At 27.9% G+C, this 16,764-nt stretch overlaps 1 protein-coding gene across 2 annotated transcripts in view; it reads left to right on the forward strand.

Annotated features, from left to right (window-relative positions):
- The window catches only part of LOC117173607 (TBC1 domain family member 13), a 43,513-nt gene that overhangs the window by 3,280 nt on the left and 23,469 nt on the right, over positions 1–16,764 (forward strand). For both annotated transcript variants that reach the window (XR_004467210.1, XM_033362247.1), the window contains exons 3-6: positions 6,158–6,283; positions 6,955–7,108; positions 13,698–13,854; positions 14,343–14,541. Coding sequence is in view for 1 of the 2 variants with exons in the window: in XM_033362247.1 (XP_033218138.1) it covers positions 6,158–6,283; positions 6,955–7,108; positions 13,698–13,854; positions 14,343–14,541 (636 nt within the window). In the remaining variant the exon portion in view is untranslated. The remainder of the gene's footprint in view (positions 1–6,157; positions 6,284–6,954; positions 7,109–13,697; positions 13,855–14,342; positions 14,542–16,764) is intronic.

Below are 16,764 nucleotides of genomic sequence, written 5' to 3' on the forward strand. Positions count from 1 at the left end.
GTCGGAGCAGTGTTGCGGAACGAACGTGTTATTTACTTAAATAGCACGAGAATTCTGGATCAATCTGAAAAATTTCTATCCCTTCCACACACTACTCCTTTCTCCTGCCGAGTGAGTCACGCCTACCCCGAAAGGGAAATGGCTTAATGGTGTAATAATAATAATGATTAAACTTTTATGCATATTATGAATTGTAATGACATACATTTGTTGAAATGATGCATGTTTCAGAGCAGCTTAGAATAAAATTTAAAGCAAAATAAGAAACAAATACAAAAATAATCATGATAAACACAATTTGCTTTTTATTTTGCAATTTTTTAATAAGTGATCCCTGGCAGAGTTACATAAAAATGTATTATAATTGATATAAAAGCGTTGTGTATAATGTAGAAAAGTTGGCAGGTTGGACAAAATTGAGTGCGAAGCACGAGATAGGTGATGAGAATGTGTTCGTTAAAGCCAAAAGAACTTTAACAAAAGAGTGTTTAAAATCACAAAATTACAGTTGTCGGTCCGTTCACCTTTGATTTTAAAAGGTCTGTGCCCGAATGCGGGAGAAATGCGAAGACTAAGCGCGGAGTGCGATTGCCCTCAGTCGCGTGCCGTAGATGCGCTCGAACTCTCGGGCTAAGCTTTTTTAACGAAAGAGAATTCAAAATCATAAAGTGAAAATATAAAGACCGAGCGCGTAGCGCAAGGTAAATACATAATCGAGCGCGAAGCGCGAGAACCAACAGTCGCGTGCCCTAGGCGCGCTCAAACTTGCGAGCGACGCGAGTTGCGCTCGACGAGAATGTGCCTGCGTGGCGGGCAGATTTTTTAAAATACATTAATATACAATTTTTTTAATCATTCAAAACGTCCAATTTTAATAAAAATAATTTGATTTATCAACAAATTCTGTTCGATTTTAGATTTAGTTGACGAAGTTAAATTCGTATCATATAAATTTAAAATAAATTTTTCTCATCAACATGTATATCTACAAATTTTAGAATAAATTTTTCTCATCAACATGTATATCTACAAATTTTAGAACTCATCATTTAAAAAGTGTTGACTTTTCTCCAAAACGGCTCAGGCGACGATCTTACGTCTATTTAAAAATTTTCATGGGACAACATGGAACCATAATTAACCAGAAAATTCCATGAGCAAACACTTTTCATTTAAAGTTGGTTCAGCTCCACCGTAGCTTGTGTATTTTCAAAAAAAATTTTACTCTAGGTAAACGTCACAGTAATCGCAACCTTTCTCTAAGTACTCAAGACGCCAATTTTATTGCTATTTATGCTATTTGAATTAATTGAAATTCCATTTGACATTAAAAGATGCTCAAATAAAATGGATTCTATCATTAAATATTATTTTAACATATTTTTAAACAATATATAACAGTTTATAGATTATTGGGATCATCACAGATACTGGGAAATTTATCTTGAGTATAATTTTATACAGATTTTTGCACCATTTTTCTTTATTTCCATTGTATTATTTAAATTTAAATTATTATTTTTGAGAACCAAATCTTTCCACAAACGGTAAATTTTTGCTTTTTCTACTAATAATTTTAGCTGCTTTTTACATTTTGATCCTGTGATGTCAAAGATGTAACTTTAAAACTCGACATTTTGAAGGTTTTCTACATTTTTCGAGATCTTGTAGGAAGAAAAATGGAAAAATATGGACATTCCCATGCTAGACTCTCCAATCTGGAGTTAGCAGTCTAAGCTCTGCAATGTGGGAGCTGCAATAGAGTGGTCCAAAAAATGCTTTTCGACCTACATGGAAAGCCTCCCCCCCCCCCACCTCAGTTTCCATTTCCTAAAAAAGAAAATACGTATTTTTTTCGAAATTCAAATATTAACACGTGCCACCGGGCACTTCAAATCCCATTTAATTAACATCAAAAAACTTGTTGTTGAATATTTACATAATATTAATACATTTCTTTTAATGTTTAACAATTTTCTATTGGTTTAAACAATTTTTATTGGCTTAAGCAGTTTTCTTTCGAAAAGAAAGATATATATATAAAATGGAGCATATACAATTATTTTTCTGATTGTATGTTGTATGGTAAGAATATATTAACATTTTTTAAATTTTTTAAAGAAGCTGAATTTGTTTAAACAATGTTTTTTTTCCAAAAATATTTTAAAACACGTATTTTATGAATTAAACATAATATTGAATAATTTTTAGCAGTAAATTCTGCTAAAAGCTTTTTTTCATAGTTTATACAATTAATTATTGTTTGTTTTTACATTTCTCTCAAATTCAATATGGATGGGTTACGAATAAAAAATGTTTAAACAATGACATGATGTTTTTAACAGAATTTACTACTCGAAATCATTCAATATCATGTTTAATTCAGAAAATACCATATTTTTTTTTAATTTTGGGAAAAATAATTGTTTAAACAAAAAATTTCGAAAAAATATTTGAATATCGAAAAAAAATTACGGATTATTTTTCTTCGGAACTGGAAATTTTGTTGGGGTTGACTAGCCCCCTAGAATGAAAAAATTTTTGCAATGCATTTTTGGACCACCGTAAGCTGCTTTCTATACTCTCCAATCTCAGAATTTCAGCCTAAACCCTGGAATCACGATTATTACTGGTTTTCAACAGATGAATTTTAAAATTCGAAGAGCTCCTAAATTCCGAAATATTTATGTGTTGAAGCATTCTCGGACATTTGATTAATTGTTACGTGTATTTAATCAAAATGTATTGCGCAAAATGTTTGTGAAATGCTAATGTAGAAGACCATGTTATCATGACCTCAAAATATTTGAAGATGAATATGACCTAACGAAGAACAGTTTTTTACGAATCTTTCTGTATGTCTGCTTGTGAGTACGATATTTTTTGAAAAAAATTAATCTATTAGATCGGCCTTTGGTACACTCTTTTAATGTCAGAAACTTAAGGTCAAGGTCTTCAGCCAGCTATTATGGATAAAAATGCAAAAAGTTAGAACATTTTGAAAATGTTTGAGATCATTTTTTTCAATATTTAAAAATTCTATTTGCGGCTATTCATAACATTTGAAAGTCGAACAATTTATCGTACGACTTTTTTATAATAAGTAAATTATCAGAGTTATTGAGAATGGTGGTCTACCATTTCGCCACATGGTGCCGAAAAATTGAACTAGAAAGAGTAGGTACAATTTTAAATATGTATTTTAATTTTTTCATAAAATGTGTTTTTACGATTGTTTTTTGAAGTATAAAACAATGATTGGATACTAAAAATAAATTTTTTCAAAAAAAAAAAAAATAGTTTTAGATAGAATTTCCAAATTATACAGTGAAAAAACACATTTTTGTGAAATAGGTTTCTAAAAAAAATACAATATGAATAATAGATGACTGGAATTTAAATACGAATTATAACCTAACTTTTAGATCAGATTTTTAAATAGTAAATATTTCATGTGTAAATTAATAAAAATTTACTTTGAGTTCATTTTTACTTCAAAATAAGTTCATTCAAGTTTATAATCTTTTGAAAATCATAATAAAGAGAAAAATAATTTTTTTTTTTTAGAAAAATATTTCTGTAAAAAGTGTGGTTTTTCACTGTATAATATGTAGCGTCCGCCTATAACAATTTGTTTTCAATCAGGACTTATTATTATTATCCAATAATCATAAATACTTTAAAATCCACACAAAAAATTGTTAAAACACTTTTATGCACAAATTAAAATGAATCTTTAAAATCGTGTCTATTCTTTCTAGTTCGAATTTTTGTCACCGAGTGGCGTGTCGCAGTTTACCCATTCCCAATAGCATTTTGAAATTTGAAAGAAATAAAGAATAATGTCAATTTTAAGCAGAACAATACTAGATATGAATATGTAATGCGAAGGAAAGTATTGCTTTTTAAAATTTAGGAAATTTAAATTAGACCAAAATCCAAATCAAAAATCCCATTTAACGTCCAATAATCAAATTGATGCAAAATCCTGTTAAATAAAACAAGAATCCAATGACCAAATTTGGACCACAACGAATAAATAAAAACCAAAAATCCTATTGTAATCTGAAAAAAAAAACAAAAAACAAATAAAATTTTAGGACTCGCACTTAGTACTCGTTACACTTCAATTTTTCTTGCCTTGATAAGGGTAATGTACGAGTACCGAAACGTTGGTAATGCAGTTTTATTTATTTACATATTTATTTATGTTTTTTATTTTTATTTTATTGGAATTTGATGATAATAAAAATAAAAAGGACGACAGGAAGAAAAAGAGAAGGAAGGGGATGTGGTTGGCTGCCTTCTCATTTTTCTTTCCTCTTTTTTATTTTTGTCCTAAAATTTTATTTTTTTTTTTCAGATTACAGTAGGATTTTTTATTTTTATTTATTCGCTGTGGTCCAAATTTGTCTGTTAGATTCTTGTTTTATTAAACAGGATTTTGCATCAGCATTGCTTTTTGAAAGCCCTACAAGATTATCATAACAATTTTTTTAATTTCCTTGGAAAATCGAAAATTCAAATTTTTATCGCACAGAAAATAATGAAAAATTTTATTTTTTGGCCAAACTGTGCAAGATACGTAAAAAGACAGGAAGACAAAAAATGTGCATCTTAAAAAATGTAAAAATTTCCTCGTAATCACTTTTTAACGGCTATAAATTTTTTATTAATTGTTTTTTGATAGGATGGGTCATTTTTCTTTTTATTGTAAAAAATACATTAAAAATAATGAAATTAAATTGGTTGAAAAACGACGCAAGGTACGAAAAAAAGTGAAAGACAAAAGTTGTTCACCCAAAAAAGTTCTATACATTTTTTATTAATAATTTTGTTATGGAACGCGTAGTTTTTGTTTTAATCGTGAAAACTAAAAACTAAATTAAATTTTTGGACTACAAAAAAGCGACTATATTCAATCAATTTAGGTAACATTATTAAAAATTCCGAAATTGTGACGAAATTGGTTAATTACGCGTAATTTCGACAAACCATTTATTGGAATCCTTGTGCATTTTTTGTAAATATTTCAAGGCAGACGGGTAAAATATGACGTTTCAGACGGTCCACGGCTGTGTACTATTATGGTAAATATTATTTTCTATAATGTGAGGCTCTTGACATTGATGGTACCCCATAACTCGAGCATTAAGAATTTCAGCTCGAATATTTTAGGAACAGTACGTATAGTAATTTATGGTGCCGCATCTAAAAGATGATCCTACAGAACTTCTGAGTATCATAAATTAAAAAAAAAAATTGAAAGACGTATTTTGAACAGTGAATTCATATGAATTGGAATTCAATATTTGCTTTTAATATATAGATAAAATGCCTTTGGGCGCACATCTATCGTCGTTAAAAATCTCACGATTCCTTAAGTGATGGAATCTATGTTTTGCATACTTTTCCGAATCGGCAAAACGGGAATTTTTTTAGATCGGGGAAACTGGTAAATGATATTAAATTTATTTTTTTATCGGTAATTTTGATAAAATTTTAGTAGAAAAACTTTTCAATCGCTTAAATGTTAGTATCTTGATGTCGCATAAATTTATAAAAAATTTTTACGTGTTCGGTTTGAAATTCTTTTGAGTTTGAAAAGTTAAATTTGTATCATTTTCAAGTGTGAAATCATTCAAGTTACAATACTTCATTCGAAAGTCCTTTGCCTTCACATACTTGAAATACAGTTTTGAAGACTTGAACAATTACAAATTAAAAATGTGTCTAATTCAACGATATTTTCATGGTAAAATATTTCAAGTCGATTAACTTCAATTTAACATAAATTATTGGAAAAAAATTAGATTGAACTATAATTTTTAAAATCTAATAACAATTGACGATGAAAAACTTTATTGATGAATAATTTTTAAAATGTTTCAAATTACACAATTTTTTAATTGAAACATTAAAAATTGCAATTATTAAAATTTGTAGTGTTTTCAATCGAAAGCCTTAATAGTTCAAGAATTGTAAATTTCGGATAAGTTATTTAAAATTTTTAAATAATTCCAAATTTGTAAAATTCGGGTTGATAATTAGGTGGCACTGACAAGATGAACAAAAAATAAATATTAGGCACCTGATCCATAGTCGGAATTTTCTTTCGTGACTATTAAAAAAAATTCAATCTTTAACTCATTTTCAGGAATCCCAGATGAAGGAGGCTTGAGGTCTTTATGCTGGAAGCTTTTGTTAAATTATTTACCAACAACAAGAGCAAGTTGGTCAGAAACTTTGACACGAAAGAGGGAATTATACAGAACGTTTATAGGTATTTGAAGAAACTTAATTTCTCTTTATAAAACCTATCAGTAATTGCAGTCAACCATTTCTCCACCTAGTGTTTAAAATCAGAACTAGAAGAATAGGTAGAATTTTAAAGATGTACTTAAAAGTGTGCATAAAAGTATTTTTACTATTTTTCTGTGGATTTTAAAAGAATTATTAAATATTAAAATTTAGTCTTCATCGCAAACAAAGTGTTCCAGATGAAATTTCTATTTCACACAGTGAAAAAACACATTTTGTGAAAACTGTTTTCAAGTTTTACTTTTATTACATAATCCATGTATGCATACTTTACATTAAATAAAATTTACTTTTGAGTTCATTTTCCATTTAAAAGAAGTTCAGTTAAGCTTATAATGTGTTGAATTTTAGAATAAATAGTAGAATAATTGTTTTTTGTTTGTTTAGAAAAATATTTTTTTTTAAGAAATGCGTTTTTACTGTATATGATGAAAGTTTAACCTGAAACACTTTGTTTTTCGATAAAGGCTTATTTTTATTATGCACTAATTGCTTTAAAATTTACCATTAACATCCTACCTTCTCTTTCTGGTTCTGATTTTTGGCACCAAGTGGCGCATCGCAGTTTAGCCATCTTTAATATAAAATAAAATCCCTAAAAAGAATTAAATCGATAATTATTTTGCAATTTAGAGGATCTCATAGTAACTCCAGGGGAATCGAATGCGGACGGAGAACGTGTTGACGTCACATTACATGACCACCCTCTGAACCCAAATCCGGAGAGTAAATGGCAAACATTTTTTAAGGATAATGAAGTTTTGCTCCAAATAGATAAAGACGTCAGGTAAGATTTACAACTGCTGAAAAAATATGTCATTACTGACATGAATTAGGATTTCATAGGACTTCATCTAAGTCCAGCTAAGAGCAATTTATATTTCCTACTTTTTAGAATAAAAAAAAGCAATTCTATGAAAAATGAGATATGGTAATTATACATACTAGTAGGTCAAATAGAATATTAAAAATTTAGAAAATTTACAGGGTGGCGACTTGACCGGGACATTACTGGGGATTAACATCAGATGGCAGTAAAATTCAAGTTTTTATTTAAATCATTTTGGTCAATTTAGAAAAGTGATTTTTACTTTATCCACAGTCTTAGGACATATAATTGTGTTTATTGGATTACGGATTCATTTACTTATTTGAAAAAAAAACTACTTGGTTAAAAGTTAAACATATTTATTAAAAATGAATTTTTTTATTGAAGATTCATCATTTTAATGGAAAATTCATCTCTGGTTGAAAATGTAACTACTTTGTTGAAAATCATTTTTTTATCTAAAAATTTAACTATTCCAATTGAAAATTGCACTATTTTGTTGAATATCCATTGTCGTTTTTTTGTGAAGAATTAGATTTTATATGAGAAAATTAAACTATTATATTTTTGGTTGACAAATTTTTCTTCTCCCTCTTTTCCCAATTGTTATTTTTGTCTCTGATGAGCCAAAACGTAAATTAGTTTGCACGTCTGTTTTTTAATTGTAAATATTTTAAATAATTTTTTAGCATAACAAAAATTTTCATAAGAAAGAAGATTTCTGTGAGATCTTAAATAAAAAAATTATCTTTTTTTGTTAAGAAATTTCAAATATTTGACTGAAAATTAACATTTTTTTACTTAAAAATTCAACTATTCTTATGGTTGAAAATTCCTATTTTTCTTAAAAATGTCTACTATCTCAGTTGAAGATCATCATTCTAGTTAAAAATGCATTAGTTTGATTGCAAGTTAATTTTTTAAACTGAAAATTCAACTGTTCCATTTTCACTTGAAAATTTATCTTTCCTAGTTCAAAATTGAACAGTTTAAATGAATATTGGTCTTTTTAAATAGAAAATGCAGCTATATTGTGGAAAATACACGTATTTTGTTAAAAAATCTATTTCCTTTATAGAAAATTACTTTTTGTTTTAATTATAATTATAAATTATTTTTTAGTTGTAAATTCGTATTTTTTGGTTGAAATCAATGTTCTTCGTTGAAAATTGAAATTTTTGTCAAACATTGAATTATTTCATTTAAATATTCATCATCTTCGATCTTTTCCGTTTGAATTTCAACTATTCTAGTCAAATATTTACAATTTTAATTAAAATTTCATCAGTTTGTTTGAAAATGTATCTATATTTTTTAAGTTAGTTTTCTTTTGTTGAATGTAATGAAAATTTAAGTTATTCCACTCTAATATCGAAAATAATCTTTTTCTTTGAAATTTAATCTTATTGTCTAAAAATGATTCTTGTCGGTTACTAATTGAAGTATTTCAGTTAAATATTTATCATTTTATTTGAAAATTCATCTTTTAGGCTTGAAATAAAATTACTTGGTTAAAAGTTAAACTCTTGTTGAAAATTATTATTTTTTTAAGATTTATAGTTTTAATTAAGATTTTATTTCTTGGGTTGAAAAATGAGCTATTCTTTTGAAGAAAAAAAATTTCAACTGAAAATATAATTATTATACCAGTTAAATATTCCATTATAGTAATTAAAAATTTCTTTTTTTGGTGAAACATTCATTTCTTGACCAAAAATTTAATTATTCAATTTTTAACTTTTTGTTGAAAATTGACGTTTTTCAGTTGAATTTCCGTTTTTTTAAATTAATTGATCTTCTTGGTTTAAAATTAATCATTTTGGTCTAAATTTCAATTATTTCAATGAAATATTCATAATTTTAGTTAAATATTTAATGGCCTTAGTTAAAAATCCTTCGGTTTGGTTGAACATTAATTATTTTATCTTCAAATTTAATTTTTTCAGTTTTTGTTGATAATTGATTTTTTTATCAGAAAAAAGTAATTCTTTCTAGTTTCACAATTCAGCTCTTTGAATTAAAGATTCATTTTTTTAACTCGTGTTTTTAGTTTAAAATTCAACTATCCCAGTTAAAGATTCATAATTTTGATTGAAAACTCATGAATTAGCTTAAAAATTAATTTTATTAACTAAAAATGTAACAATTCCATTTTTGGTTGACAGTATATTTTTTTATTTTAAAATTCAACTAGTTCGTTAAAAATGCATGTTTATTTTAAAAAATTGTATTTTTCGGTAAAAAATTGATCTTGTTCTTTAAAAATTCATTTTTGAGGTTGAAAATTCATGTTTTTGAATTAAATTTCAACTATTCTAACTATTTTTTTCTAACGGAAAGTTTAATTGATCGTTTTTTGTTTAAAATTGATATATTTTGTGAAAAATTCAAGTATTTCTTTCAAAATTAAGTTATTTTGAAATTTGTCGCTTTGTTGTGTTAAAGGATGTTTGGAATGAACGCGATATATTAAAATAAATGTTTGAGTTTTGCGGAAACTATGAATATTTTTTTAATTGACCCGGAAAATTGAAAAACCTAACCGGGGAAAAACCGTGAAACGACAGGGAAAGCGGAATTCAAAAGTCACAATGTGAAGCGCAAAAGTGTGCAATTTACGAAAGTCTAAAAAGCTTTCTAAGTTGTGAACTTGTCCTATTTCTAGGGGTTTAGGAATCACGCTTGCTCGATTCAGAAGCAATCAATAGAATCACTGCAATTTAAAATTATTTGAAAAAAATAAATTATTTAGATAATTTTTTTCAATTCACTTTTAAGCACTATTTGAAATAAAAAGATCACACTAGTCTGTTTCCTTTCTATAAATTAGCTGATGGATTAATCACTATTTAATTCATGTCTTGTCCTATTTCTGAAATATCTTGAATTCTTTTTAAATATTTGAGGGTATTTTTAAAGATCACAAGTAATTTTTAATAGATTTCAATAATTTAAAGGGATTTTAAAATATTTCAGGGTATTTTTCAAACTTCTAAAGCATTTCAAGAGCATTTAATTGGAAATATTTTAGCGAATTTAAAATTATTCTAAGTAATTATTAATTAAGTTCATTAATTTGATAGGATTTCAAAGCGTTTGAAATATTCTAGAATAATTAATTTTCTAAAATAGCGGAAGATGTGGAACGATTTTACAGGAACTATATGGTTTTAATATATCTTAAAAGATTTCATAGAATTTCACAGAATTTCATCATATTTTAGTGGACTATAAAAAAATTATTCACGCGAAGGGAAGTATTTTTTAGGGTATCAAAGGTTTGAAATAAGTTTGTGGAATTCTCCCTTAATTCTAATTAATTAATGATTAAATCTTTCAAATTCTTTAGAATTATTTTGGATTTGATAAATTCGCTTGAATTCTTCTAAATTTACTCAATTTCACTTAATACAATGAATTTAAAAAATTTTAAAGTGTTTGTTTAAACCACCCTCATGATCTATTGATAAAATGATTAAATTATTTGAAATATTTCAAGGTATTTTTTAAAATTCTGAGTTCGCTCAATTAAGGTTTTAGTAATTTTAAGAAATTTTATTACTTTAATGAATTTCAAAGAATTTATTCACAAGCAGTGAGTGATTTCGTTGATTTGAAGATATTTCCATTTTTTTGCAATTCATTTGGAATTCGCCCTGAATTCTTATTAATTTATCTTAAATTATTTTAAATTCTTTAGAATCTTTCTAAATTTACGAAATGTTACTCAGTTTACTGGATTTTAAAATGTTTTTGTTTAATTTGAGTTTTAATTCAGCTTGCAGTCTTCTAAACACACCTTTATTTCGTACGAATTTCATCAAATTCTTTTGAATTCATTTTTAATTTTACTAAACTCATTTCAAACTTCCTGAATTCAATGATTTTTTTCGTATTTTTTTATTTTTTTGAATTCACTTGATTGTTTTTTCAAATTCCGTTTGATTTTTTATGAATTTCATCGAATTCTTCTCGGTTCCTTTAAATTCTTATAAATTCATTTTATTTGAATGCTTTTCAGTTGTTTTGTAGTCGTTAGTCACTTTTTTTGTTAGAAATTGTTATGATTTCAAATATTTGAATAGATTTGCAATTATTTTTTGGAATTCATCCTGAATTCTTATTATGTTTTCCTGAATTATTTTTAATTCTTTGGAGTTCTCTTGATTTTTTTTAATTCACATGAATTCTTCTAAATTTAATCAATTTTACTTAATTCAGTGGAATTTTTTAAAATGTTTAAAGTGTTTATTATTTTATTTAATTGATTCTGAAGTTTTTTAACCTTGCCTTGAATTCTTACGCATCTCATCAAATTATTTTAAATTCCCTTGATTTTTTTAAAACTCTTTTCAAAGTTACTGAATTCATTGAATTTTTTTCTTATTTTTAAATTGTTTTAAATTCATTCTTTAAATTCATCGAATTCTTCGCATTTACATTAAATAAATCTAAATTCATTCCAATTTAACGGAAAACAATATAAAATTCTAATTACATTTTTTTTTAATTCTGCATCGTAAAATCTTGTAAGTCGTTAACGGCATTTGTCGTGACGCTTTTTTCAATATTGCGTTAGGAGGCAGCACGTTCCCACCTTTTCCCCGGTTCGCTGAAAATATTTTAGAAAATCTGCTTATTTCGAACATGTTTTGTAGAAAAATGGCGTTTGCATCATGAGTGGGATGCATTTTTTTGAGGCCTTCGGCACGGTCTACCTAGACTGTAAAATGCCTGTTTTTTCCCTGGATGCATAATATATTATTCTTACACGTAGAGTAAAAATAAATTTTTCAATATTTTTAAAATGTTGCCTTAAAATAAATAGAATACATTTTTGCAATTTTTCAAACGTAGATTTGAAAAAAATTAATGAAAATGATTGCTTAACGTGCTGTATCCTAAGGAATTAGGTAAATTAATCGTAGTTTATGACATAAAAACATTTAATTTACTTTGAACCTTCGTGGCATAACGTACCGCCATCTTTGACCTAAATATTTATTTGAGGTCTAGCACGACATGAGCCTTGAGCACAAAAACTGGAAAGATATATACGCATCCAGTACTTATTTATGAAAAATTGAGTTGAAGATTCAAGAAATCGCTCGAAGCTTGAAAATGCTACAAGCGTTGCCCCTAGATTTCAATGAATGGAAAGTTTAAAATTTGTACAATCAGTTTTTTTTTAATATAGGCTTATGCAGAATAACAAGATGGAACCTATTTATATTTACATTTGTTGCCTGATGATTAGTTTTAAAACAAAAATAAAAAACTGTACAAAACTTTCCCAACAATCAAGAAGTTAATAAAATATAATTGGCATAACTTGCTTAAATAATATTGAAACTGTTTAAAATTCGGTACATATACAATGTATGCTTGAAAATTGCCTACGAAAATTAAATAAAAATTGTAATCAGCTTTTGCTTAATAATATTGCATTGCAAATTAATTCCAGCCGGTAACCACTTCTTTGTAGCCTCGGCAACAGAAATTATCGAGTGAACTTTAGATTTAAAATAACTTTCCAGGAGAAATTTGTTTTATATAGTTGAAAGAAGATTTTTTGTTTAAATTGCAATATAAAATTTAAATCAAGGATTCTTTATCTTTGAAAGTAGCTTTATATTACTGCATTTAACTATTTCGTTTAAAATTCGTTATTTCTTTGGTAAACAATAATTTTTTTTCACTGAAAATTTAACTATTCTATTTTTTGTTGAAAATTGACCCTTTATCAGTTGAAAATTCAAGTATTTTTTGAAAATACACGTATTTTGCTGAGAATTCACCAGTTTGCATTTTTTTCTCAGCTGAATTCAACTGTTTTTGATTAAAAATTAAAATCTTTTTTGTCTGAAGTATCAATTACTACATTTTTATCAGAATTCATATTTTTTTGGTATGAAAATTTTATAACTTAGTTGAGTTAAACTGTTTTTTTTTTTAAATTCGTTTTTTGCTTGGCTAAAAATTATTTTTTTTTTTTACTGAAACTTTAGCTATTTGATTACATTTTTTTTAAATTAATTTTTTGAACTGAAAATATAAATAACTACTTCAATTGAATATTCCAACATTTTAGTGGACAATTCATCGGTTTTTTGTTGAACATCCGTTTTTTTAACTGAAAATTTTACTATTCAATTTTTGGTGGATCGATAGAGAGTTTACTGTTTACGTTCTGAACGAGCGAGGCCGTTAATAATTGTCCAACGTGACACAGTGCAATCGTTATGGCGTGGACGTCGCGTACTATTTTATGAGTACATATTTCTGCCAATTTTTAATAAATCTATCTAAAACTTTGCAGAAATCTTTTTTCACATATATAAAACAATTTTCTCGGTGGAAGTTGTTTCTCTAAAATCCTATATTTTCAAAATTTACTTTTGCGAATGTGAAAATTTCCATTTATTGAGGCTCGAGGTAGGACGTTTTTAGCGTTTTCAGCGTCAGACGAGTTTATTGAATCCGTGAGCTCAATTGCTCGGCTGTGATGTCTGAAGTTAGAAACTCTTACAAATCATATTTTTAACAGGAGGTTGTGCCCTGATATATCATTCTTCCAACAGGGTACGGAGTACCCTTGTCAAGCAATAGTAAATGCTAGTGGGCAGAAGCGTTTGCATGGAAGAGTGCAACACACAGTTTTACGAAGCGCTAATGTCGAAAGAAAAGGATTAGGAATAACAAAGGTACTTATTTTCGTTACCTTTTCAAAGTTACATTAATTAGCCTAATTTGAAATAAAAAATGAGAATTTTAATTTTTGATTTAAATTTACATTTTAAATTTGCTTATTTGTTGGAAATTTCGACGGAGTGTACGTAAGAATTAGACTTTTGATAGCATTTTGAAACTTAATAGCAGAATTATTGCACATCTGAAGCCATGTGACAGACGTGAAATCAGCTAGTTTTGTTTGCAGCACTAGAATCAAACCTCCTCCTTTTCTTTTTCTTTAGTGTTAATGTTCCATTTCATTTATGTGTGCAACAAATAAATTTAAACAAACGAAATTAAAATTCTCAATTAACCCTTTGATTTTTTATTCCTGTTTTAATTATTGACTTTTACACTTTTGTTATTTGCTTTACTGGTGAGCAGCAGGTACAGTATAATTAATCAATGGCAAAATGTAATTGAACTATTATCGAGGGTTTAAAATCATTTTAAAATACAGATAGCGGTCTCCATAAGAAAGGCAGCTGAGGATTATGCACCCTTGCCGGAAGGCGGCGAAGCTCATTGGGAAGTTCTTGAAAGAATTCTATTTCTCTACGCGAAATTAAATCCGGGACAAGGGTATGTTCAGGGAATGAACGAGATTGTGGGACCTATCTATCATGCATTCGCCTGTGATCCCGATCAACATTGGAGAGGTAATTAATTCTACAAATTATTATAAATTAATATGTACCCTTCTAGGTTTGGGTTCGTTGCGTGAAAATGTATGAAAACTCGATAGATTTTAGTAGGAAGTTTTCAAAATAAAAAAAACAGAAATTGTTGAAAAATGATAATTTTATGAGATTTTCTATTAATTTGAACCCGAAGCTCTTTGAGTACTTCTGTAAAATTCTATACTTTAACAAGTAGGTGTGTAAATTAGGGTGGAATGAAAGTGCTAAAATTAGTCGAGTCGTTTGAGCACAGGGGTAAAAATTGTAGCACGCTGGCATCCGAAAAATGTAAAAAAATAATATAGAGATGTGAAATCGGTTAATATCTTCTATTGAGTTTTTGGATTTCAAACGTTCCAGGAACGTTCCGTACTAGTATGAAGTTAATTTTTCCATAAAAAAATATGAGTTTAAACAAAATAATTGAATTTTCAACCAAATGATCGAATTTTCAATTGAAAGCCATTAAATCTAAACCAAAAACAGTTGCATTTTCAACCAAATATTTGCATTTTCAAGCTGAATAGAAGCATTTTTCAGAAGGCAGTTGGATTACTAGTTCAATGTTAATCAAATAGATAGTTTTCCACCGTAAGAGCCTGGGTGGTTCAGACGATAGTGCGTTAGGATCCCGGAAGAGGAGGACTGGCGATAGATTGCTGTGACGTTAGCAATCAAAACTTTTTCTATGTACGTCTACCCAAACTTGGGGGTTTGGAACCCACCTTTAACTGTAGATCCCCTCCAAAGAGGCTATTTAACCTCCCAAGGAAGATGGTAAATGTCGAGGGAACTACACTGATTGCACGGGGTTGCTTCCATTGTATTGCCTAACCCAAAAAATTTGTCACGAAAGTTAAAAACGGCCGTGCGGCAGCGCTAGTAGTAACTTTGTTCTACAAAACCATGCATTACCATAGGAAAAATGCATAAAAATTACAAAATAAATATGAAAAATCCTTTTAAATCATTTTTTCTGCATAGTGTAAAGTCAGGTAGTAAATTAGGCTTATATATTATATATCGGATATATATTATTATCGAATTATAAAATTTTTCAATTTTAAAATAACGACAAGATTTTTAATTGACAAAAAATAAAATCCTGAATTTAAAAATATCCGAAATTAAATTCCACCGACTTCAAGACAAACTTGTAAAATAAACGAATCATTCAGTTTCCACAAATATTTCAATTCTCGAAATTTAGAACTGCTGAACATAGTTAATTGATTATTAATTTATGAGCTATTAATAGAATGATAAATAAGGTAAATAATTTGATTAATCATGAATTAATAATTTATTAACCCCTTCGTTGGCATTGACGCAAAATCCGTCAAAATTTTCCGGGGCCTGTGTCGCATTGCCGCAAAATGCGTCAATCTTCTTTTCTCCTATTTAAGTTGCTCCGATTTTACATTCAAGTCTTACTCGGGGTTTTTCGGGGTTGCTGAATCTGAAGTCAAAATTCAAAAATTGAAAATGGCGAATCAAATTTGTTGGACGAAAGTACAAAAAAATGGCTCGATTTGGATCAATCTTGGTACTTACGAGTTATTGGGATCGCTGAAGCAGAATTTGAAGTCAAAATTTTAAAATTTTAAATGGTGGATATTTTTGTCTGGCTTTTTAAATTTTGACTTCACTTTCGGGTTCAACGACCCCAGAAACCCGTAAGTACCAAGATTTATCCAAATTGAGCCGTTTTTTGTATTTTTGCCCGCCATATTGGATCCGCCGTTTTGGATTTCGGAATTTTGACTTCATATTCGGATTCAGCGACCCCGAAAACCCCAGGGTACAAATTTTCCTGCTATTTTGGGCATATTTGTCGAATTCTCTCTGCCAACGAAGGGGTTAATTATTTTCGGCAATTTTACATTCCGCCAAACTTAAATTTCAGGTATAAAAATATTTATCAGAATTTAACAATTCATTTATTTTATAATTCGGCAATTTCTTTGTTGCTAATTTATGATTTTGTTTTTTTTTTTGTAATTTTATATCAATCCTGGATATTCAAATACTTTTAAATATAGTGATGAAGAACTAATTTTTTTTTATATTGCTGTTTCAAAATACAGTGCTCTTATATTTAAAAACATTTCTGTGGCGAAATGTTGTCACAGGCTTATACTGTCCAATATGTCGAAGGCATTTTTGGTTAGAGTTGGATTTTTATTTGATCATTTTGCACGG

Source organism: Belonocnema kinseyi, chromosome 1 (genome assembly GCF_010883055.1).
Source record: "Belonocnema kinseyi isolate 2016_QV_RU_SX_M_011 chromosome 1, B_treatae_v1, whole genome shotgun sequence".
Taxonomy (NCBI): Eukaryota; Metazoa; Arthropoda; class Insecta; order Hymenoptera; family Cynipidae; genus Belonocnema; species Belonocnema kinseyi.